Source organism: Amblyraja radiata, chromosome 7, assembly GCF_010909765.2.
Source record: "Amblyraja radiata isolate CabotCenter1 chromosome 7, sAmbRad1.1.pri, whole genome shotgun sequence".
Classification (NCBI taxonomy): Eukaryota; Metazoa; Chordata; class Chondrichthyes; order Rajiformes; family Rajidae; genus Amblyraja; species Amblyraja radiata.
This window is the reverse complement of record NC_045962.1, coordinates 33,996,265-34,020,285: the sequence shown is the minus strand read 5'-3', so window position 1 is coordinate 34,020,285 and position 24,021 is coordinate 33,996,265. Positions and strand designations below refer to the sequence as shown.

The 24,021-nt window shown below is 40.3% G+C and overlaps 1 protein-coding gene across 9 annotated transcripts in view; it reads right to left on the bottom strand.

The window, feature by feature from the left end:
- Window positions 1–1,881: 1,881 nt before the first annotated feature.
- tanc1 (tetratricopeptide repeat, ankyrin repeat and coiled-coil containing 1) overlaps window positions 1,882–24,021 on the bottom strand; it is a 107,637-nt gene continuing 85,497 nt past the window's right edge. For 4 of the 9 annotated variants that reach the window (XM_033024100.1, XM_033024101.1, XM_033024103.1 and 1 more), the window contains 6 exons: window positions 19,864–20,238; window positions 19,008–19,140; window positions 13,307–13,398; window positions 9,982–10,128; window positions 4,417–4,517; window positions 1,882–4,196 (listed from right to left, as the gene is read on the bottom strand). In XM_033024100.1, coding sequence (XP_032879991.1) covers window positions 2,801–4,196; window positions 4,417–4,517; window positions 9,982–10,128; window positions 13,307–13,398; window positions 19,008–19,140; window positions 19,864–20,238 — 2,244 coding nt within the window. In that variant the 3' untranslated portion in view covers window positions 1,882–2,800. Of the gene's footprint in view, window positions 4,197–4,412; window positions 4,518–9,981; window positions 10,129–13,306; window positions 13,399–19,007; window positions 19,141–19,863; window positions 20,239–24,021 lie in introns of those variants that run through there. The other 5 variants (XM_033024102.1, XM_033024106.1, XM_033024107.1 and 2 more) reach the window with 2 other exon arrangements.

Below are 24,021 nucleotides of genomic sequence, written 5' to 3'. Positions count from 1 at the left end.
TTGTTGCTTTATTTTTGTGAAGATTAATCCTACAGTTGAATCACAACAACAAAAGGAAATATAATATACAGTGCCCTCCATAATGTTTGGAACAAAGACCCATCATTTATTTATTTGCCTCTGTACTCCACAATTTGAGATTTGTAATAGAAAAAAGTCACATGTGGTTAAAGTGTACATTGTCAGATTTTAATGAAGGCCATTTTTATATATTTTAGTTTCACCATGTAGAAATTACAGCAGTGTTTATACATAGTCTCCTCCATTTCAGGGCACCATAATGATTGGGACACAACAATGTCATGTAAATGAAAGTAGTCATGTTTAGTATTTTGTTGCATTTTCTTTGCATGCAATGACTGCTTGATGTCTGCAATTCCTGGACATCACCAGTTGCTGGGTGTCTTCTCTGGTGATGCTCCGCCAGGCCTGTATTGCAGCCATCTTTAGCTTATGTTTGTTTTGGGGGCTAGTCCCCTTCAGTTATCTCTTCAGCATATAAAAGGCATGCTCAATTGGGTTCAGATCGGGCGATTGACTTAGCCACTCAAGAATTGCCAATTTTTTAGATTTGAAAACCTCCTTTGTTGCTTTAGCAGTATGTTTGGGATCATTGTCTTGCTGTAGAATGAACTGCCGGCCAATGAGTTTTGAGGCATTTGTTTGAACTTGAGTAGATAGGATGTGTCTATACACTTCAGAATTCATTATGCTACTACCATCAGCAGTTGTATTATCAATGAAGGTAAGTGAGCCAGTACCTTCAGCAGCCATACATGCCCAGGCCATAGCACCCCCACCACCGTGTTTCACAGATGAGGTGGTATGCTTTGGGTCTTGGGCCATTCCTTCTCTCATCAATACTTTGCTCTTGCCATCACTCTGATATGTTAATCTTCATCTCATCTGTCCACAAGACCTTTTTCCAGAAATGTGGTTGGTCTTTTAAGTACTTCTTGGTAAACTGTAACCTGGCCATCCTATTTTTGCAGATAACCAGTGGTTTGCATCTTGCAGTGTAGCCTCTGTATTTCTGTTCATGAAGTCTTCTGCGGACAGTGGTCATTGACAAATCCTCACCTGAATCCTTAAGAGTGTTTCTGATCTCTCGGACAGGTGTTTGGGGATTTTACTTTATTATACAGAGAATTCTTCTGTCATCAGCTGTGGAGGTCTTCCTTGGCCTGCCAGTCCCTTTGCGATTAGTAAGCTCACCAGTGCTCTCTTTCTTCTTAATGATGTTCCAAACATTTGATTTTGGTAAGCCTAAGGTTTGGCTGATGTCTACAACAGTTTTATTCTTGTTTCTCAGTTTCATATTGGCTTCTTCGCCTTTCATTGGCATAACTTTGGTCCTCATGTTGATAAACAGCAATAAAAGTTTCCAACAGTGATGGAAAGTCTGGAGGAAAGACTAGGTGCTGAGAGCTCTCTTACATTATGTCCCAAACATTATGGTGCCCTGGAATGGGGGACTATGTATAAACACAGCTGTAATTTCTACATGGTTAAACCAAAATGTGTAAAAATGGCCTTTATTCAAATCTGACAATGAGCACTTTAACCACATGTGATTTTTTTCTATTACAAATCTCAAATTGTGGAGTACAGAGGCAAATAAATAAATGACGGGTCTTTGTCCCAAACATTATGGAGGGCGTTGTAGTAAGAAAACCCTTTAAACTTCACTACACGATTGACAGCCAGCAATTATGGAACATGATTGTCACAATCTGGTTAGATAGGTCAAATTGACAAACTATTTCCTACAATCCTAGCCTTTCAAGTCAAAATTAATTCAGTTGCTCAGGGTGAGGTGAATCTCTTTTATTAACCAAACTAAGTAAAAGCAAAAGATACACCAAAATCATGAAGCAGAAATATTAGAATATGATTTTATTTTTTTTCTTCAATGTGCCATATTTTAACCTGGGCTTTCAGTGAGGAACCAATCAAACAATACATGAAACGGTTTTTCTCTATTTGTAACAGAGTTGCAAAGGATACATGAACGATATTGGAAGGTCATTACAAAACTTAACCAATGTTTCAAACTACTGCCTTCTTCCCACAGTTAAGCAGCAACAGCAATGAAAATGTATGCATGTCATAATGAAACAGTTACACGTGTTGTGCAAAAAATAACTAGGTAAAATGTCTGCTTTTACAAATACTTAAGCAGGAACAAATTCAATAAATAAAGTTAGTACTTAAATTGATAACAAACCATTACATTTAAATTTACACTGACTATATTTGATTAACATGTTATAATTTGATTAGTGTGCAACACTGATTACAAATGAGTACTTCATTTTAAGATTACATAAACCTTTCTGCAAGTGAAGGACTTGTTTCATTTCAAAGCTGGATCTCTTATAAAATTTACAAATGGCTGAGATAAAAACTGCTTCAATTTTTAATAACTCCCTTTGTGCTGATTAACAATGATGATGGCATATTGTATATTAATCTAATTCATACTATATAAATACTTATAAATTACAGCAAAAGCACTTTAAGGCATTTTATAATTTGTACTTTCATAAAGTGCAGTTATTCTTTTGTTAAATGCTGTATTAAAATAATTCAGTGCAACAGCCAGCTTGGTTAAACCTTATTTTTTTTATATAATCAACATGCAATGTTGTTATGTAACAGTCAAACCTTGGTGATAAGCATCATACTGACCAGTAACCAGGGCCAGCATACTCCACTAGTGAATTATAATGTAGAGAGGGGAAAAAAATGTGTATTAATAATTGTTGACAGCTTGTGTTATTTGGCCCAATGGGTACTTTTACACATTAGATTCTATAAATGATCGCTTTGGCTTGACAGAATTAATGTTACTTGAATGAACGTCTCGGTCTACGTTAGATTGTGGTTTAGAAATACTCTCTTGTAAAGAATGCGGAACAGGCACGGATATACTGGGTTCTTGAATGTTCATGGTTGTTTGACCGGGCTTGGAATGCATTCCATTGTGAAGTGTTCCAGCAGAGACTGGAGTTGGAAGTTTCATAGGATCGTGGTAGGGACTGATAGTTTTGGCAAGCTGCACCTCAGAGTGAATATTTTGACCACCAGTAATAGAGGTAGAATTTGCAACTAATGCATCCGCGGACTGGTCGTGCCAGGTACGAATCTGTTGACCGCTGGGCAGATGTTGTTGGGATCTGACTCTTTTATCAATAACTCCCATAAATGGCGTAGTTCTTGGCCTATCTGTCCCACTCAAGTTTGGGTTGGATTTTTCTATTGTGCATTCCAAACTGTTTTTGACATGAGTATCAGATGTCTGCATTGGATCTGGAGTCTGCCCTCCAGGAATGCTACTATTTGGGACAACACTGGTGGTGGAACCAGAAACTTTCATGACTGGTTCATGCGTTGGTGTAGAGATGCAAGTCACAAATCCTTGATGGGTTGTATCCAGTTCTTTAACTTGACTTGTATTTTCTGGTAAATTTGTTTTCTGCTGGGACTCTACATGTATTATTTCTGATGGTATTCCTGTATTTATAAAAACCTCAGTTGCTGTTTGTCCTTCATGCTTCTGCTGTACAGACCTAACAGAGGTCACTCTTTCTCCACAAGTTCCAGAATGATTTCCACTATTAATTGCAGGCTCCAGTTGTACATTTCTGTTGCCTGGCAAAGGAATTGGAGGAAATTGTGTTGGGAGTGGAGTTTTACTGCTATATTGGTAACCTGCTGTTCTTCCTCCAGCCTGTACCAAATTCATATGCTGGTTTGTTTTCACAATTTGAGCTTGTTTCGGTGGTTGCATAACTATTCCTTGTTGTGAGAGTGGTTCTCTGAGATACTTGTGTGTCAATTTATTCTGAGGTGATGCCGGTCTTAATTTCTGAGAAACTATATCTTGCGGACACTTTTTAAATGTGTTTGGACATTGCTGTGGCCTTGATGAGATGGTCATGACTTCATTAGATGCACCAAGCTCGTCGAGTCCAACATCAAGTGGCGCATTCTCAAGGTGCTGGCTTAATAATTCTTCTTCATTATCAGATTCAATGTTTTGCTGCGGTTGCTGAAATTGTTGTTTTTGCTGTTGTGTTCGCTGCACCTGTTTATATTCCTCTTCAATCCGTGCAAGAAGTCTCTTTATTTCTCGGTTGCCCGGGCAAAGCTTAGCAGCCTCTTGTAGATCTGCAAGAGCTCCAGCAAATTGTCTAAGAAAAGAATATTCATTTTATCACTGGTATAGTAATTGACTGTTCCCAAACAATTTCCAAATAAACAAGGAGTTTTCCTACTTTGGTTACAATTATGTCAACCACAAAGAATAGATTAATGCAAACAGTCTATTTTTAGTTTTATTTTATTGGTGTGTTTGAAGTCCATTTCAACAAGTTAACGGTCCTATTGCCAACAATGGACAGTACTTCTCACCTGCTGCTTCTTTTGGCTCTTCCTCTGGCATAGTAAGCTTCATATGATTTTGGCTTTAAATCCAGTGCTTTAGAAGCAAATTCCTCAGCCATTCCAAAGTCCTGTCAAAAAGAAGAAAGACATCTATATTCAATCTTGATGACAATCATAATTACCTTGATAATGGAAAAAATACTTCCATGTAAATCCTCCACTAATGAAGGACTTTGCAGGGATATAGGTCCACCACAAATTTTCCAGAGTCTTGCTGTATTATCTGTTTTTGTCATACTGGTTCATTCACTGAGGATTTGCAGACATTAATCATCAGCAAACATCCCACTTTAATCTTAGGATGAAAGGAGGGTTATTATTGAAGCAGTTATAAAGATTGATCTTGGGGCACTACCCGAGGAACCTGAACAGTGATAGGGTTTGGGCTAGGATTACCAACCCTCGACAATCAAAACTATGTTCCTTTATGTAGGGGATTACGCCAATCACTGGGGTCTTATTTCCTCAATGTCCAATTATTTCAGTTTTACAAAGGCTGCTTAATGCCGCACTCAATCTAATAATGCCTTGATTAACTCAGGTTTGGAATTCATCTCTTGGGTCTTTATTTGAACCCAGCTGTGACAAGGTTTCGAGCAGGTTAATGCTCCAAAGATCCAAAATGGACTTTGGTGAGTAGGTTATTGGTAAACTATCAACAACACCTTCCTTTACTGATGATTAGCAAGATGGAATTCATCCTGCTCTTTGTGAATGGAACATTCCCTGGCAATTGTCCATGTAGTAACTTGGAAAATGCCAGTGTTGTAACTTGATGGAAGAGTTTGATTGGTGATGTATCCAATTCTGGAAACGAGTCATCAATATTACTCTGAAGAAGGGTCTCGACCCAAAATGTCACCCATTCCTTCTCTCCACAGATGCTGCCATTGTGTCTACCTTGATCAATATTACAGATGGGGATAATTTGGTTAGATTGCATTTGCTGAAAATAGTTAATTTTATTACATGGAGTGAAATGACTGAAAACTGGCTTCTGTGATGGTGACGCAGGCGGAAACCAAGATGCATTATCTATTTGGCACTTCTGCTCTCAGTTCATAAATGCTGGGCCCTACTAATGACTGGATGGAGATATTCTTGCAGCTTTCTCTTCCCTTTAGCTATTTGGTTTTTCATCATTCACAAAAAGTTGTAATATTGCAGAGCTTCAATCTTAAATGATTTCGCAGTTACATGTGCTGTAGCATACACATTCTTCTGTTCCAGTTTTAAGGTTGGAATCTAATCTTTAGGCATGCCTAATGCTATTCAAGGCACGCTTTTCTGCACTTCACACCGAACCAGGCTTGATAGAAGACTGAATGATAATGCCAGGTGAAGATGTTACAGACTGCAGAGATGTGCATTTCTACTGCTGCTTTGAAATGCCAGATCTTCTCTGACTATTGCATTCAACATGGCTGAGGTGTCACAAAATGAAGGAAGACTAGGACATGACTTTCCATGAAATTGACGGTAGGAGTAATCTTTGCTTAACAAAGCAACTTTAGTTGATGCCTTGTTTTAACTATCATTAGAACATATTTGGTACTTAATTCACTTTTTCTTTTTAAGTAAAAAAGTAAATTGCTGATAATGACCCACTGGCATAAATTTAAGTTGGAAATGCAAGGAACTACAAATGCTGGTTTACAAAAAAAGTCAGTACTGAAGTAACTCAGGAGAACATGGATTGGTGACATTTTGAGTCAGGACCCTGTGGACTGATTGTAGTGGGGAGGGGGGGGGGGGGGTGAGAGAAAGTTGGGGGGAACAGGACAAAGTCTGGCAAGTGATAAATGGATAGCTGAGGGGGATTTTGATTGGCCAAAGGCCAGAGATGAAAAGACACAAAGTGTGAGATCAGTATACAAGAGGTACAAATTGTTAAGCCAGATGAAGGAATGGGTTTGAATCCACGTGGGGCAGAGGGGGGATTGTTTGTTGGTTAGTTATCTAAAACTGCAAAGTTCAGTGTTCATACTGTTTAGCTACCAAAGCTCAATATGAGGTGCTGTTCCTTCAGTGTGTGTGAGTGACCTCACTACAGCAATGGAGGAGGCCCAGGCCAGTGTCAGATTGGGGAGGGCAGTTAAAATAGTTAGCAACCAGGAGATCCAGCAGGAAGTGTTGCTGAAACATTTTTGTCGAGTTCATGCTTGGTCTTGCCGATGTAAATGAGGTTGCGACCAGGACACCAAATGTGGTGGATGAGGTTAGAGGAGGTGCACGTGAAAATGCAATTGAACTAACATGTTCTCAACATTTCCAATGGGAAAAACTGCAGATGCTGGAGGAATCCAAAATAAAAACAGAAACACCAGAAATTTTCAGCAATTTTCTCTGTGGAAAGAGAAACCAGTTGTGATGAAAGGTCATGACCCAAAACATGAACTGGTTTCTCTTTCCACAGATGCTGCTTGCATCCAGAATTTTACAGTGTCCTCCATAATGTTTGGGACAAAGATCCATCATTTATTTATTTGCCTCTGTACTCCACAATTTGAGATTTGTAATTGAAAAAAATCACATGTGGTTAAAATGCACATTGTCAGATTTGAATAAAGGTCATTTTTATACATTTTGGGCTCACCATGTAGAAATTACAGCTGTGTTTATACATAGTCCCCCCATTTCAGGGCACCATAATGTTTGGGACACATGGCTTCACAGTTCGTAATTGCCTCCTTAATAAGAGCTCCCATCACCTTTGGAAACTTTTATTGCTGTTTATCAACCTGAGGGCCAAATTTGTGCCAATGAAAGTCAAAGAAGCCATTATGAGACTGAGAAGCAAGAATAAAACTGTTAGAGATATCAACCAAACATTAGGCTTACCAAAATCAACTGTTTGGAACATCATTAAGAAGAAAGAGAGCACTGGTGAGCTTACTAATCGCAAAGGGACTGGCAGGCCAAGGAAGACCTCCACATCTAATGACAGAAGAATTCTGCCTATAATAAAGAAAAATCGAAAAACACCTGTCCAACAGTCCAAACACTCTTCGGGAGTCAGGTGTGGATTTGTCAATGACCACTGTCCGCAGAAGACTTCATGAACAGAAATACAAAGGCTACACTGCAAGATGCAAACCACTGCTTAGCTGCAAAAATAGGATGGCCAGTTTACAGAGAAGTACTTAAAAGAGCAAGCACAGTTCTGGAAAAAGGTCTAGTGGACAGATGAGCGAGGATTAACACATCAGAGTGATGGCAAGAGCAAAGTATGGAGGAGAGAAGGAACTGCCCAAGATCCAAAGCATACCACTCATCTGTGAAACATGGTGGTGGGGGTGTTATGGCCTGGGCACTATGGCTGCTGAAGATACTGGCTCACTTATCTTAATTGATGATACAACTACTGATGGTAGTAGCATAATTGAATTCTGAAGTGTATAGACACATCCTATCTGATCAAGTTCAAACAAATGCCTCAAAACTCATTGGCCGGCAGTTAATTCCGAGCAAGACAATGACCCCAAACATACTGCTAAAACAACAAAGGAGTTTTTCAAAGCTAAAAAATTGTCAATTCTTGAGTGGCCAAGTCAATCACCCAATCTGAACCCAATTGAGCATTCATTTTATATGCTGAAGGAGACTAGCGCCCATAACAAGCATAAGCTAAAGATGGCTGCAATACAGGCCTGGCAGAGCATCACCAGAGAACCCAGCAATTGGTGATGTCCTTGAATTACAGTCATTGTGCGCAACGGATATACAACAAAATACTAAACATGACTACTTTCATTTACATGACATGGCTGTGCCCTGAAATGGGGGACTATGTATAAACACTGCTGTACTTTCAACATGGTGAAATCAAAATGTATAAAAATGGCCTTTATTAAAATCTGACAATGTGCACTTTAATCACATGTGACTTTTTCTATTGCAAATCTCAAATTGTGGAGTACATAGGCCAATAAATAAATGATAGGTCTTTGTCCCAAACATTATGGAGGGCACTGTAGATGCTGTTTAACATGTCAGTGCAGGTGTCATAACTGGGAAAAGAACATGAAGTTAGTGTAGTGGAGAGATACAGCATGGAAACAGCCCACACCAATTAATGATCACAGTAACACAATGAATGAAAATAGTATATATTCTCATCCAATTCTAAAAACGGCTGCATTTTTGCCCTCCCTGAACAGATTGGAACTAAAGAGTCTGAAAGGATTGAGGATAGCTCTGAGAAAGCAAATTTGTTTGCTGTGTGCCATGATCTTTAACTACAACAGTTTCATAAATAAAGTTAAAAGTGAAACTAGGATTAAGTTGGGTTAATAGTTTATTCTGTTAATTATCTATTGTGATGGTGATTAATGTAAGAATTTATTGACAGTGAGCAATGCAGAGGAACATGTGTGCCGGATTTACAAATCAGTGACATGCCAAGTGAAGACAGACAAGAACAACATAGATTTGTCAAAAGGGGATATGGCACAAATAAAATTGAAAGACATAACCTGAATGTTCAAAGTTGTTAGCAATATACAATCTATAAATCTTGCATTTCTTAGTCAGTATCTGTAAAAATCACCAAGAACCATTTCACTAAAACAAGAGAATGCAGCCTCAAAAGGACACTTCAATGGACAAAATATGTCTGTGGTTGCAAAGATGTAGTATGTTGATTAATTTATACCGATGTGCCTAGTTTACGTTTCAGTGTTTAAAATGCCATTAACAATATTATAATAAATCATGCGAATAAAGCAGTGATAATTCATACAAACACATTTAACTTGATCTCTGATCACCAATTAAAAGATTAACATAAAGTGCTGGAGTAACTCAGGTCAGACAGCTTTGCTAGAAGTCATGGATTGGCAAATTTTTGGGTCTGGATCCTTCTTCAATATCTGCAGTTTCATGTGTCTACTGTCTAAAAATTGACTCTTAACTGGAATATAGTGCAACTTTTAAACTGGGAGTTAGGTATGCAGATAGTTCATAAGGCAATTAAACTAAACCTCTGAACAGCCAGAAGCAAATAGCCATTTTCTTGTCCTATCAGCAAAATAATAGGTAGAACACATGCATGTTTCTTCTACTTTTGCACATACACAGCTCATTGGGAATGTTAGTAACTTATTCAGCATTTGTTCAATGCATTCTAACATTTAACGTTGCGTAAATTAAAGTGTTCTTTATAGAAGTAATATGTTAACCTGAAATAATCTGAGTCTTTAGTACTGAGAATTTAGCATTTTCTTAAACGTGCTTTAGTTGGCATGATTAGAAGTCTTCCTCATCTTGGAAAAGGACTACTGATTCCAAGCAAATACAAACATTGTGCCAAACGAACAGAGTTAAAAATCAGTGAAAACAAAAGTATGAAACTAACCTTGATCAGCAATGCCACAGGTCAGAAACTCATTAAGTTAACTTCTCAGCATTTGAAACTAAAGTTGCCTCTCCACCCTGACACCTCTCAAAATATAAACATGCAGTCACTGTACCAATTTAAGGATTATAAGTAAACGAATTGGAAGTTGCACAAAATCAGATAGTAAGGCTTACATTGGTTTTCCTCCGGCATCTTGACAAGTTTAAGTAAAGAGAAATCTTCAGATCTCTGAAAGATTTTACTTCATCGCCAAATCCTTCTCTTGGAAATTTCCTTAGAGCATACTGGTATCTTTGGGCTGCCTCCTTCATTTTTCCTTTCTGCAGGAGTAGAGAGTGACAACATATTTCTGTTTGTAGTATGAAGAATTCTAATTGAGCTTTATGAAATATATGGCCTAATGTAGAAGTTCATTCATAGCTGCAAGACATTAGTTTACTTTGTAGCAGAAACAGGACTCTTATCTGCAACAGGCTAAGGCAGAGATAGAGTGGGAATCCAAGGAATAAAGAATACCAATTGGTTCTGTGATCCATGACACAATATTAGCTACATTCTGGGCTTCTTCCAGCCTTGCTAAAAATTGACCATCTGCTTCATAATGATCAGCAAGAGTTTATCTGACTCAAAAAGAGGGATTTCATGAGATAGGGATACTATTCATGCTTAACAAGGGTGGGGACTTGCCATTTGTATAAAAACAAACAGTAACATTTTCTATGGATATACTGGAAAATACCTACTACAGTAAATGTGGGGCTTCGAGTGCACAAGGTTGATGAATTAGCAACAGCAAACAAAGAAATGGCAGATATGTTGAATCATTGTTTTTTTGCCCCAGTCTTCTTACAAGCATTATCCCAAGGTATCAGGCATGTTCATTTCAAATCACATAGCCTCACTGGACGAACCATCAGTAATGTAGCAAAATCTATTCACATACAAATAGTTTAAGAAATGCTACATCATTCAGGTTTAAAGTTAGAATGCATCCAGAAGAATCGGTTCTTGTGACATTGGGATCAGTTATGAGGCAGGAAGAATCTTGACTAGTTACATCGTGGCCTGGTAGAACAATTTTAACAATGGAACACAAGAGGCTGCAGACAGTGGTAGACTCAACCCAGTCCATAACAGGCACTACCCTCCCCTCAGTTAAAAACATCTATATGAGACACTGCCTCAAAGCAACTGCATCTATCATCAAAGATTCCCACCATACCCTCTTCTTGCTGTGATCATCGGCATGAGGTACAGAAGCCTGACTATCAGATTCGGGGACAAATACTTTCCTACAACCATCAAGTTTTTTAACTGACTTAATCAAGGAACGGAACATCATGGATCACCTCTTGTACTACCAAGGATGATTTCTAATTGTGTTTTGCACTAATATATTGATTCTGCAGTTTTTCTTTACACTGCCTAGTAGAATTTGTGTATAATTTGTTTTTGTGTGTTGTCTGAGTTTTTCTGCCTGCAATGCTGTGGCAAGCAAGATTTTAATTGTACATGTACCTCACCAGACTTATGCAGATAGTATAAACTCAACTTTATCTGCTCAAGATAAAATGACTTCATCTCAACATAGCTGAGACTAACGTCCTTGCAGATGGGTTTACTGGTGTTGTTGGGGAGAATCACCAGTATGCAGAGAATAAGATGCAGAAAAGCTTACAATATTAGGTAAGATAGTAGTACTATTTTAGGTAGAAGCAATCCAAGACAGAATGTGTATGTGCAAATGCAGAAAGCATAGTGAATAAGATTAAGGTTCAAGCACAAATAGCCATGTGGGGATATAATGTATTTCTGACAAGTGAATGGACACTCAATGAGGATTGGGCACTTAATATTCCTGAACACAAAGAAAAATTGTATGGAAATATTTATGTACAGTTCGATTTCTGTCAGTCAATCAATTTGTAACCTGGGGAATTACTGTATTTTGTTTCATAATCAGCAAACTTTGTCATGAGCCTGTAAAATATAGTGTTTAATCAGATTAATCTTTGGTCCATGTTGATGGTAAGTTTCAGCTTACTGCCGACACGGGATATCATGAGACACTCCATGCTGATGATTCCTGATCATCTCTTTAAGATTCCTCACAGGCCTGCAGTTATCTGGTTTATCACTGCAGCCCTACTTGACTCAAGGAACATCATTAGTTATCCTTTTTTCTGGTACATCACCTGTGCTACCACGGACACAAAAATCACTGCCAATACTGCCTCACCTTCTAATTCTGTCTTTTTCCCCCACTGCTGACAAATATCATGGACCGGTAAAATGTTCCACACTAGATCAGCACAGTGGCACATTGGTAGAGTTGCTGCCTTGCGCTAGCGACCGGGTTTAATTCTGACTATGGGTGCTGTCTGTACGGTCTCCCTGTGACCTGCGTAGGTTTTCTCCGAGATCTTCGGTTTCCTCCCACACTTCAAAGACGTACAGGTTTGTAGGTTAATTGGTGTGGTATAAATGTAAATTGTCCCTAGAGTGTGTAGGATAGTGTTAATGTGTGGGGATCACTGGTCGTCATGGACTCGGTGGACCGAAGGGCCTGTTTCCGTGCTGTATCTCTTAAACTAAAACTACCAGCTGATGTTTGCAACAATTTTTCATTTCACTGTATTTTCCAGCAAACCTGGTAAATTTCAAGGGAGGTAGGGAAACACAAACAGGTGAGTTAAAAAGGAGCATGGTGACAGGGGCCCAGATCATATTGGAGTGTGGAAATCTCATAAAAGATGACATTACTGAAGCCTGTGCATAGTATTTTAATGGAAATCTGATCTAATATTTACCAAGACATGGTAATGGCAAATTTTGACCATGCTTAAGATAGTATTTAAATACTATTATTGTTAATTGGTATTAGTATAATCAGTATAAATGTAAATTGTCCCTAGTGTGTGTAGGGTAGTGTTAATGTACGGGGGACGCTGGTCGGCGCAGACTTGGTGGGCCGAATGGCCTGTTTCCACGCTGTATCTCTAAATTAAACTAAACCCAAAATACATCAACTGTATCATAATTTAAAGAATTGAACAGTTTCACAATTCCATTCCAGCAGTGTATAGATATGAAGTATAAAGAATTTCTATTTCAATAAAAATCTCACTGCTTCTCCCCAATCTTATGGTGTCCAATCATTTTCTTAATGTAAACATATACATTTTTTTTGAAAATAAGTTTTGAGAAACTAGTTCAATGGATCCTCATTATTTTCAAAATGAAAATGATGACCCAATATATATTGTGCAGGACACTGGTTAGTGAAGTAGACAAAAAGCAAAATAAATATAGTAGCAGAGGGTAGGCAATGCATGTTTTTTTTTTTTTAAAGGATTGTTGTATAAAGGGAAGATTGAATAAAAGAATAATTTTATCAAAGATGAATATGTCATGAAGGACTAATACCTACTGAAATATATTTGCGGTAGAGATACTGTATTTACTGGATATGGTTTCAAGTCAAATAAAAATATATACCTTATAAAGAAGGTTGCCCTCTTCCATTAGTTTCTGTAATAAAATTATCAGAATGTCTGGTTTGGATGTAGCCATTGCCCATGCAGCATTACCTGGACAAATAATATACAAAAATAATACAATATTACACAAAAAAAGCAAGTTCATACCATTACATATGAAAATTTAAGTTCTATTACCTCTGTTTCTGTTACAGCAATTTCTGTTTAAAAGTCTAATCCCTGAATAACCATAAGAACATGTGTAGCCTTAGTAATTTATTAATGGATGCATTCATGAACGGGAATAAAAAGAGGGGGGAAACTAATATAAAGTTTAAAAAAACTAATTGCCTTTATTTTTATTTAAAATATGAAAAGTTAAACGCAACTAGAAGAAGGTGCATTACATAAAAATCAAACAGATGAATTAATCTGGCGCACAAAACAGTACAGCACAAGAACAGGCCAATTTGAATGGGTCAATCGTGTTAAATTTCAGCAATGATAGATGTGGCAATTTCACAGTAAACATATAAAATCTGTTGTCACAGAATGACTGTGTCAAATATTGTCACTGAAAAAATATTCAGAACATTTAAAAAAAAAAAAGCAATGGCAAAAAATTTAAGGAAGTTCTTAAAGATTGTCTATTTTTGAATAAGTAACCAAGATGTTTGACTCCATTTCCATCACAGAAATATGAGCGCACTAATGGCTGAAAAGGCAACAGCATGATTGTGTGGGAATTAATGCATACAAATGCAGCCTGGTTTCAAAAGCAAAGTATCAAGGCAGGCAGCAACACGGATGCAAAAAGATTACTGTAAGAAATCTAATGCTCATTTCCAGAACAACGTAGCACATTGGAAATTCAACTACAAATTATGTACAGGCCTGTTGCTGGAACCCCCTTATCAATTGCCACACAAATTAAAAGAATATAAAATGTAACCATCTTAATAATAGACGATTTCCCATTGGTGCCCTCCAATAAACTGACAAATATACCATGTGACTGCAAGAAATAGCTGAGGCTAGTGGCAAAGGCTGTGGCATTGAAGGTCTGTGCAGCTACAGTGTCCTCCATAATGTTTGGGACAAAAAACCATCATTTATTTATTTGCCTCTACTCCACAATTTGAGATTTGTAATAGATAAAAAATCACATGCGGTTAAAGTGCACATTGTCAGATTTTATAAAAGGGTATTTTTATACATTTTGGTTTCACCATGTAGAAATTACAGCTGTGTTTATACATAGGCCACACCCCACACCCCATTTCAGGGCACCATAATGTTTGGGACACATGGCTTCACAGGTGTTTGTAATTGCTCAGGTGTGTTTAAATGCCTCCTTAATGCAGATATAAGAGAGCTCTCAGCACCTAGTCTTTCCTCCAGTCTTTCCATCATCTTTGGAAACCTTTATTGCTGTTTATCAACATGCGGACCAAAGTTGTGCCAATGAAAGTCAAAGAAGCCATTATGAGATTGAGAAACAAGAATAAAGCTGTTAGATACATCAGCCAAACCTTAGGCTTATTAAAATCAACTGTTTGGAACATCATTAAGAAGAGAGAGTGCTTACTAATCGCAAAGGGACTGGCAGGCCAAGGAAGACCTCCACATCTGATGGCAGAAGAATTATCTCTATCATCATATACTTATTAAAACTCTCATCTTGTTTGTGTGTATATGTGGTTGTCTTTACATCTTCGCAAAAACACTACGCGGTAATAATTACATATTCTGATTCACATTTTTCCCCTCTAGGCAGAGAGCACCTTCACTGAACACTTTATGCTTTATTTCTCGACTTATTAAAGTTTAAATCAAAAGACTGAATTTAAAACGACCAGTTCCATGATGATGTCACAATGGCTCGGCCAGCCGTGATCAGCTTCACTGAAGATTTCATCCTACATTTCACAAGTTAATCACGATTAAAGTTTAAAAAATGCCAAATTTAACAAGATTTTTACTGTTAAAATCCTAGCTTCCAAGACACTTCAATACAAATTTGCAAAACAGAAACACTCAGAACTTTTCACCTCAATGGGATTTTTCAACAGGAGGGGAAGGGCCAATTGGTATTGCAGTTGGAACTTCTGCGGCAGGCTGGGGAAGTGCAATTGTAATTTTTTTTGAAGTCCACTGCTGAGGGAGGCAGGTGAGTGCTGGAATCTTACGTTCGGGAACGGGTTAAGTTGCATTGGGGGAACGGGCTGAGTGGTGGAATATTGTGTTGGGAGACCACACCGTTGGGGGAGCAGACATATTCTGATTCACATTTTTCATTAAAATGATTAAAATCATTCCTGCCAGCTTCCAACACACTTCGATACAATGTTGGGACACAGGAATACTGAACTTTTCACCTCACAGGAGGGAGAGGGCGAATTGCTATTGCAACACGCAGGGGAAGTGCAATTGGAATTTTTTTAAAAGCCCACTGCTCAGGGAGGCAGGGGAGTGCTGGAATCTTACTTTGGGAATGGCTTAAGTTGGAGGACCACGCCCCCCCCCCCCCCATGGGGGCTACGGGTAGGGAATGGGTGCATTGGGGGAGTTTGCACTTGGTCTAGTACTTATTAAAACTCTGATCTTGTATGTGTGTATATGTGGTTGTCTTTACATCTTCGCAAAAACACTGCGGTAATGATTACATTTTTACATATTCTGATTCACATTTTTCCCCTCTAGGCAGAGTTCACCTTCACTGAACATTTTATGCTTTATTTCTCGACTTATTCTCGACATTACTGATTAAAGTTTAAAAAATTCAAAAATTGAATTTAAAACTACCAGCTTCAACTGATGACATCACAATGTCGGCTAGCTGTGATCAGCTTCACTGAAGATTTCATCCTATATTTCACGTTATTCGTGATTAAAGTTTTAAAAATGCCAACTTTAAAAAGATTTTTACTGTTAAAATTCTAGCTTCCAACAAATTTCGATACAAAGTTGCAAGACAGAAACACTCTGAACTTTTCACCTCAATGGGAATTTTCAACAGGAGGGGAAGGTCCAATTGATATTGCAGCTGAAACTTCTGCGGCAGGCAGGGGAAGTGCAATTGGAATTTTTTTTTTTTTAAGTCCACCTCTGAGTGAGGCAGGGGGAGTGCTGGAATCTTACGTTCGAGAATGGGTTAAAGTTGTGTTGGGGGAACGGCTGAGTGGCGGAATATTGCGATGGGAGACCACACCGTTGGGGGAGCAGACATATTCTGATCCACATTTTTCATTAAAATCATTCCTGCCAGCTTCCAACACACTTCAATACAACGTTGTGACAGGAACACTCTGAAATTTTCACCTCACAGGAGGGGGAGGGTGAATTGTCATTGCAACGCGCAAGGGAAGTACGATAGGAATTTTTTTTAAAGCCCACTGCTGAGGGAGGCAGGAGTGCTGGAATCTTACATTCGGGAATGGCTTGAGTTGGAGGACCACGCCTCCTGTGGGGGCTACAGGTAGGGAACGGGATTGTGTTGGGGGTGTTATGGCCTGGGCATGTATGGCTGCTGAAGGTACTGGCTCACATCTTCATTGATGATACAACTGCTGATGGCAGTAGCGTAATGAATTCTGAAGTGTATAGACACATCCTATCTGCTCAAGTTCAAACAAATGCCTCAAACCTCATTGGCCGGCAGTTCATTCTACAGCAAGACAATGATCACACTGCTAAAGCAACAAAGGAGTTTTTCAAAGCTAAAGAATTGGCAATTCTTGAGTGGCCAAGTCAATCACCCGAACGGAACCCAATTGAGCATGCCTTTTATATGCTGAAGAGAAAACTGAAGGGGAGCATCTCTGGGGAACAAGGTTAGGTGACATTACGGGTCAGGAACCCTCCTCAGACTGACTGTAGGGATGGGGTGGGAAAGAGAGCTGAGGAGAGGCAGGACAACATCTTGCAGGTAATAAGTTGATATGTGAGGGTTTTTTTGATGGACAGATGTTTGGACAAAGGCTAGAGATGAAAAGACAAGATGTGAGACAAAGGGGATGTGGGTGGAAGGGGAGAAATAGGTAAGAGTCCAAGTGGGACACAGGAGAGAGGAGATGGGGATTTATATGGGGGGAAATGGGAAAGGGGGAGGCTTATGTTGTTCCATATAATTGGACAATTCAACATTCATACCTTTGTGTTGTTAGCGACTGAAACAGGATACGAGGTGCTGTTCCTCCAGTTTGCGTGTATCCTCACGCTGGCAATGGAAGAGGCTCAGGACAGAAAGGTCAGTATGGGAATGGGAAGAGGATTGGCAGACCATGCGCGTTCGGCGAAAGTCTACACTTGGTCTCGCCGATGTACTGGAGGCCACAAAAGAAAAATGGATGCAGTAGATTAGGTTAGATGAGGTACACATGAACCTCTATCTTGCCTGGAATGACTGCTGGGGTTCCTGGATGGAGGTGAAGGAGGAGTTATATGGACAGGTGTTACATCTCCTGGGGTTACAGGGGAAAGAACCTGGGGAGCGAATGGTTTGGGTGGGATGGGGGGAGTTGCAGAGGGAGTGGTCACTGCGGAATGCAGAAAAGGCTGATGGGGTGAAAGGAGAGGACAAGGGGAACTTTCCTTGTTCCGTCTGGGTGGAGGAGGAACGAGAGCAGAGAGGAGACACGGGTGAAGGATCCATCTATGACAGCAGGTGGGAAATGGCCCAGGTATGTCCTGTGCATGTCATGCATGGAAAAACTAATCCAGCTAATTAAGAAAAATTAAACTGCAGTTATCAAAATATCTGGATCCAAACAAGGAGAATATCCAATATAGTTCAGTTTAGTTTATTATTGTCATGTGTACAGTGAAAGCTTTTGTTGCATGCTATCTAGTTAATGAAAAGACTATGCATGATAACAATCAAGTATATACCACATGAAGGCAAGGGAAGTGCAAATCAGCAGCGAAAGTGATGACACATGCAAGTTCTGTGTGTTTTCTGTACCAGAAAAACAATTGAAGTATGTCCAGAGAAGGATTGAATCAGACTGCTTTGATTAACTCACACAAAAAATGGCCTAGCTTGGGCCCATGCAAGACACATCTGATCTGAAGAAAGTGGGTAAAGCTGAAGAAAAAGTTATTGAATACGAGTATGTATGATCTGGATCTAACCATTTCACGGGACAGGCGAGCCAAAAACATCTATCACAAGCTCCCATGCTCTCTCAGTCATCCCAACCCTACCTCCTGCCAGGACATTATTGCTTGTCACTCTGGCTCAGACACATTTGGTCTGATGAGGAATCATTCTACAGATGTGCCTCTAAAATGTCCTCCTCCTTCCAAAACCTCTCTACCTCAACGGACTGTGGCCTGCACCACATCATATCTATTTCCTGCGCCACTGTTGTCACACCCTCTTCTGGACTGAGCAAGAACAGTGTTCTGGTCTTCAACTTCCATTGTACCATCCTCCGCATTCAACAGATCCCTCTCAACCGTTCCCCATTTTACAGCACATGCAACCGCATAAGATGCAACCTCTGTTCTTTCAGCTCTTCCCACCATCCAGGGAACCAAACAGTTTGGCCAGGTGAAGCAGCAATTCCTTGCACTTCTTATCAGTGAGCGCATTTGGTATTCAAAATATGGTCTATTCTATATTGAAGAAACCAAACACAGATTGAGCGATAACTTTGCAGTACACCTGTATTCAAGTCCACAAGAGTGACTCCGAACTTCCGATTGCTAATCCATACCTAGTTTTGCACCTTTCTTAAGCAACATTACCACAACTGAAGTGTTGCAGCATCCGATTGCTCTGTCTAATGGACGCATTCCACTGTGGTCAACGTGTTCAATCATGGCACCTCTTTCCACCAGATACTGAACCTGCACACAAAATAGAAAATATAAACAAGTTAAAAACAGCAAAATGGACAAAATACCTCTCATTGTCTTGTCAAATTGCTTTTAATTTTTGAGAAGTATTGAGCTGTACATTAACTCAAAGGTAGCAAGGCAGCAGGGAACTGCTTACAGCTCAAATCCTGAAAGCCAGATTCTGCCATTAAATATAAAGGCAAATATCAGATCAGCATTTTATTTTACACACATTCTACACCATGACTAACCATATTGCAAGGTAGTGTGGCTGGCTGTAGGGTTAATAAGCCTCTACTTCAGCTGCAGTCAGGGAATGAACAGAATGGAACAAAAGCAGGAAGTTTCCCAGACACAAGGAACTGGGGATGCTGAAATCTTGATTCTTCACTCTCCTTTTGCAACTGTCATTTAGATCATTTTCACTCAAATTTAAGTTTGGCATACATTCAAACTCAATCTTAACAACATCCCAAAATTAAAAAATCAATTCCTTTCACCTACTTCCCCTCTTCTGCCTTTCCTCAAGACATTTGCGTCCAGCATTCAGGTAGCCCAGTTAGCCTCTGGTATTTTGCACATGATATTATTCACATTTGAGCTTAGACAGACTATTCATCCAGAAACAATAAGCATTTATATAGCACTTATAACAGAAAAACATTCAATGATCTTTTGCATAGATGAAATTAAAAGATGAAAGTATGTTCTTCAAAGCTTGATGATACTCACAATGTCAGCATCGCCATAAAAAGCAGCTAGGTCTAGAGGAGTGCGACCATTCTTATCTATGTGATCAATAGATGCACCCTTCTCCACCAAAATCTGAACCACAGCTTTTTGCCCCTTCAGGCAAGACCAACTCAAAGGAGTCAATCCCTCCTTATCTACTGAAGATATGGAAGCACCTAAGATCAAAACCAAATGGAATATAAATACCAAGAAAAATGCAACTGCAATATTAAAGATTGACATCAGTTTACCTTTTGAAAGTAGAAATTCAACAGTGTTCACATGTCCTTCACAAGAAGCCACCATGAGTGGTGTACGACCTTGCTTGTCTGTTGCGTCCACATCAGCACCATGCCGAAACAATAGTTCGGCAATCTAAATTTTCAAAACAAATTAATCAATATTCCAATGGGACTATAGTTCTTAACGCTTACATCTTCAACTTCGTAATTGAGCGATTGTTTAACATCAGCCAAAATGCCACTTTCCGTCTCAACACATTTCGCCCGTGGGGGAGGCGAGTCAGAGGGGGAAAGCAGTTGAAAAAGAGTGGCAAAACGCAGACAGACTTAATATAGAGCTTATGTGGATTTTGAGCAAGTAGCAACAAAGAGATGCAGGGAGAAGAAGTGATTGGCTGAAGCCCGTGGGGGAGGCGAGTCAGTCACGGAGGAAAAACAGTTTAAAACTGAGGAATTTGGTTTGTAAATTGGTAAATTAGGCAATTTATCAGTCCATATAAGCAAGATTGTTCTCGGGGAGCGACAGTGAGGGAAGTGCCCTGTGAGTAAAGTGTGAGTCTTTGGCGAGGAGGCTGAGGGGAGGAGGCTACGCAAAACGCTGGACAGGGAGAGACGAAAGAAGGAGATGTCAAGCAAGCTGATTCAATGCGATGCTTGCAGTATGTGGGAGTCAAGGACGCCGCTGGTGCCTCTGGCTGCTACAAATGTGAGAAGTGCATCCAGTTACAGCTCCTGAAGGACCGTGTTGGGGAACTGGAGAAGCAAGTGGATGACCTCAGGTTCGTCCGAGAAGCTGAGTCGTTCCTCGACGAGTCCTACATTAAGATTGTTACACCTAAGGTACTGGATGAGAGAAGGTGGGTGACGGTGAGAAAGGGAAGTAAACATGGAATGCAATGGTCCCCGGGTGTTGTACCTCAGGTTCACCCACTTAGAAGCTGTCGGGACAGAAGACGTTAATGCACTGACCGGCGCACTGGCATGCGAAGCAAAAAGTGCTGTTGAGCCAAAACCAAAGAGGCTGACATCAGGCAACGCCGTGGTAGTTGGAGACTCCATTGTGAGAGGTACGGACAGGCGTTTCTGCGGCAACAGACGGGATTCGGGGATGGTGTGCTGTCTCCCTGGTGCCAGGATCCAGGATGTCACGGACAGAGTGCAGAAAATCCTCAAGGGCGAAGGTGAACAGCAGGAAGTTGTAGTGCATGTTGGCACAAATGATGTTGGAAAGAAGGGGATGAATATTCTGAAGCGTGACTTTAGAGAGCTCGGAAAAGTGCTGAAAAGCAGGACCTCCAGGGTAATTATCTCCTGTTTGCTTCCAGTTCCTCGTGCTGGCGAGAGCAGGAACAGGGAGATACAGGACCTGAATGTGTGGCTGAGGAACTGGTGCAGGGGGCAGGGATTTAGATTCTTATACCACTGGGATCTGTTTTGGAGTAAGTGGGAACTGTACAAAAGGGACGGATTGCACCTTACCAGGTGGGGGACCGGCATTCTGGCAGGCAGGTTTGCCACTGCTACACGGGTGGTTTTAAACTAAATAAGGGGGAGAGGGGTGTCAAATGGGATAGTCAAACACGGAGTTAAAGGGAAAGGGAGTAAAGGGATAGTTAATGGCCCAAGAATTAACGGGAAAGAAAGCTCACAAAAGGATTGGAGAGTATGGCCAAGTGGAATAGGAATCGATGTGAATGGTGAGATGCGTAAGGAATTAAAAGTGTTGTATTTGAATGCGCAAAGTATAAGAAGTAAAGTAGATGAGTTGAGGCTCAGTTAGAGGTTGGTAGATATGACATTGTGGAGATTACCGAGACATGACTGCAGGAGGATTGGGCCTGGGAACTTAATATTCAGGGTTATACATCCTATAGAAGGGACAGGCAGGTGGGCAGAGGAGGGGGGGGGGGGGGGGGGGGGGGGAATGGAATTCAGTCCCTTGCGAGGGAAGACATAGGGACTGACGAGGTAGAGTCACTGTGGATTGAGTTGAGGAATTGCAAATGGCAAGAAGACACTAATTGGTGTTATCTACAGACCCCCAAATAGTAGCCCGGATGTAGGGTGTAAGTTGCAGCAAGAGTTAAAGCTGGCATGTAACAAAGGTAATGCCACTGTGGTGATGGGGGATTTCAATATGCAGGTAGACTGGGAAAATCAGGTTGGTTCAGGACCCCAAGAAAGAGAGTTTGTAGAGTGTCTCCGAGATGGATTCTTAAAGCAGCTTGTAATGGAGCCGACCAGAAAAAAGGCAATTCTGGATTTAGTGTTGTCCAATGAACCAGATTTGATAAGAGAACTCGAGGTAAAGGAACCGCATGGAGGTAGTGATCATAATATGATTAGTTTTAATCTGCAATTTGAGAAGGAGAAGGTTAAATCGGAAGTGTCAGTGATGCAGTTGAACATAGGGGACTATGAAGGCATGAGAGAGGAGTTGGCCAAGGTAGACTGGAAAGGGATACTAGCAGGAATGTCGGTGGATCAGCAATGGCAGGAATTTCTGGGAGACGCAGGATCATTTCATTCCAAAAAGGAAGAAAGATTCTAAGGGTAGGAGGCAACTGTGGCTGACACGAGAAGTTAGGGATAGAATAAAACTAAAAGAAAAGATGTATAACACAGCAAAGAGTAGCCGGAAGCCAGAGGATTGGGAAACTTTCATAGGACAACAGAAGGAAACAAAACGGGCAATACGGGCTGAAACGATGAAGTACGAGGGGAAGCTGGCCAGGAATGTAAAGAAGGACAGTAAAAGCTTCTTTAGATATGTTAAGTGAAAAAGGAAAAGCAAAGTCAAATGTGGGTCCCTTGAAGGCAGACACGGGTGAAATTATTATGGGGAACAAGGAAATGGCAGAAGAGTTGAACAGGTACTTCGGATCTGTCTTCACTAAGGAAGACACAAACAATCTCCCATACGGGAGGACAGAGGATCTAAGGGGGTCGATGAACTGAAATAAATTTTCATTAGGCGAGAAATAGTATTGGATAGGCTAATGGGACTGAAGGATGATAAATCCCCTGGGCCTGATGGTCTGCATCCCAGGGTCCTCAGGGAGGTGGCTCTAGAAATAGTGGACGCATTGGTGATCATTTTCCAATGTTCAATAGATTCAAGATCAGTTCCTGTGGATTGGAGGATAGCTAATGTTATCCCACTTTTCAAGAAAGGAGCGAGAGAGAAAACTGAGAATTACAGACCAGTTAGCCTGACTTCGGTGGTGGGAAAGATGCTGGAGTCAATTATTAGGTAATAATGGGACATTTGGATAGCAGTAAAAGGATTAGTCCAAGTCAGCATGGATTTATGAAAGGAAAATCATGTTTGACTAATCTTCTGGAATTTTTTGAGGATGTGACAAGTAAAATGGATGAAGGGGTGCCAGTGGATGTAGTGTATCTAGACTTTCAGAAAGCCTTTGATAAAGTCCCGCACGGGAGACTGGTGACTAAAATGAGAACACATGGTATTGGGGGTAGGGTGTTGACGTGGATAGAAAATTGGTTGGCAGACAGGAGGCAAAGAGTAGGAGTGAACGGGTCCTTTTCAGAATGGCAGGCAGTGGCGAGTGGAGTGCCGCAAGGCTCAGTGTTGGGGCTGCAACTGTTTACCATATATATTAATGATTTGGAAGAGGGAATTAGGAGCAACACTAGCAAGTTTGTGACACAAAGCTGGGTGGCAGTGTGAACTGTGAAGAGGATGTTAAGAGGTTGCAGGGTGACCTGGACAGGTTGAGTGAGTGGGCAGATGCATGGCAGATGCAGTATAATATAGATAAATGTGAGGTTATCCACTTTGGCGGCAAAAACAAGGGGGCAGATTATTATCTCAATGGGGTTAGGTTAGGTAAGGGGGAGGTGCAGCGAGACCTGGGTGTCCTTGTACACCGATCTCTGAAAGTTGGCGTGC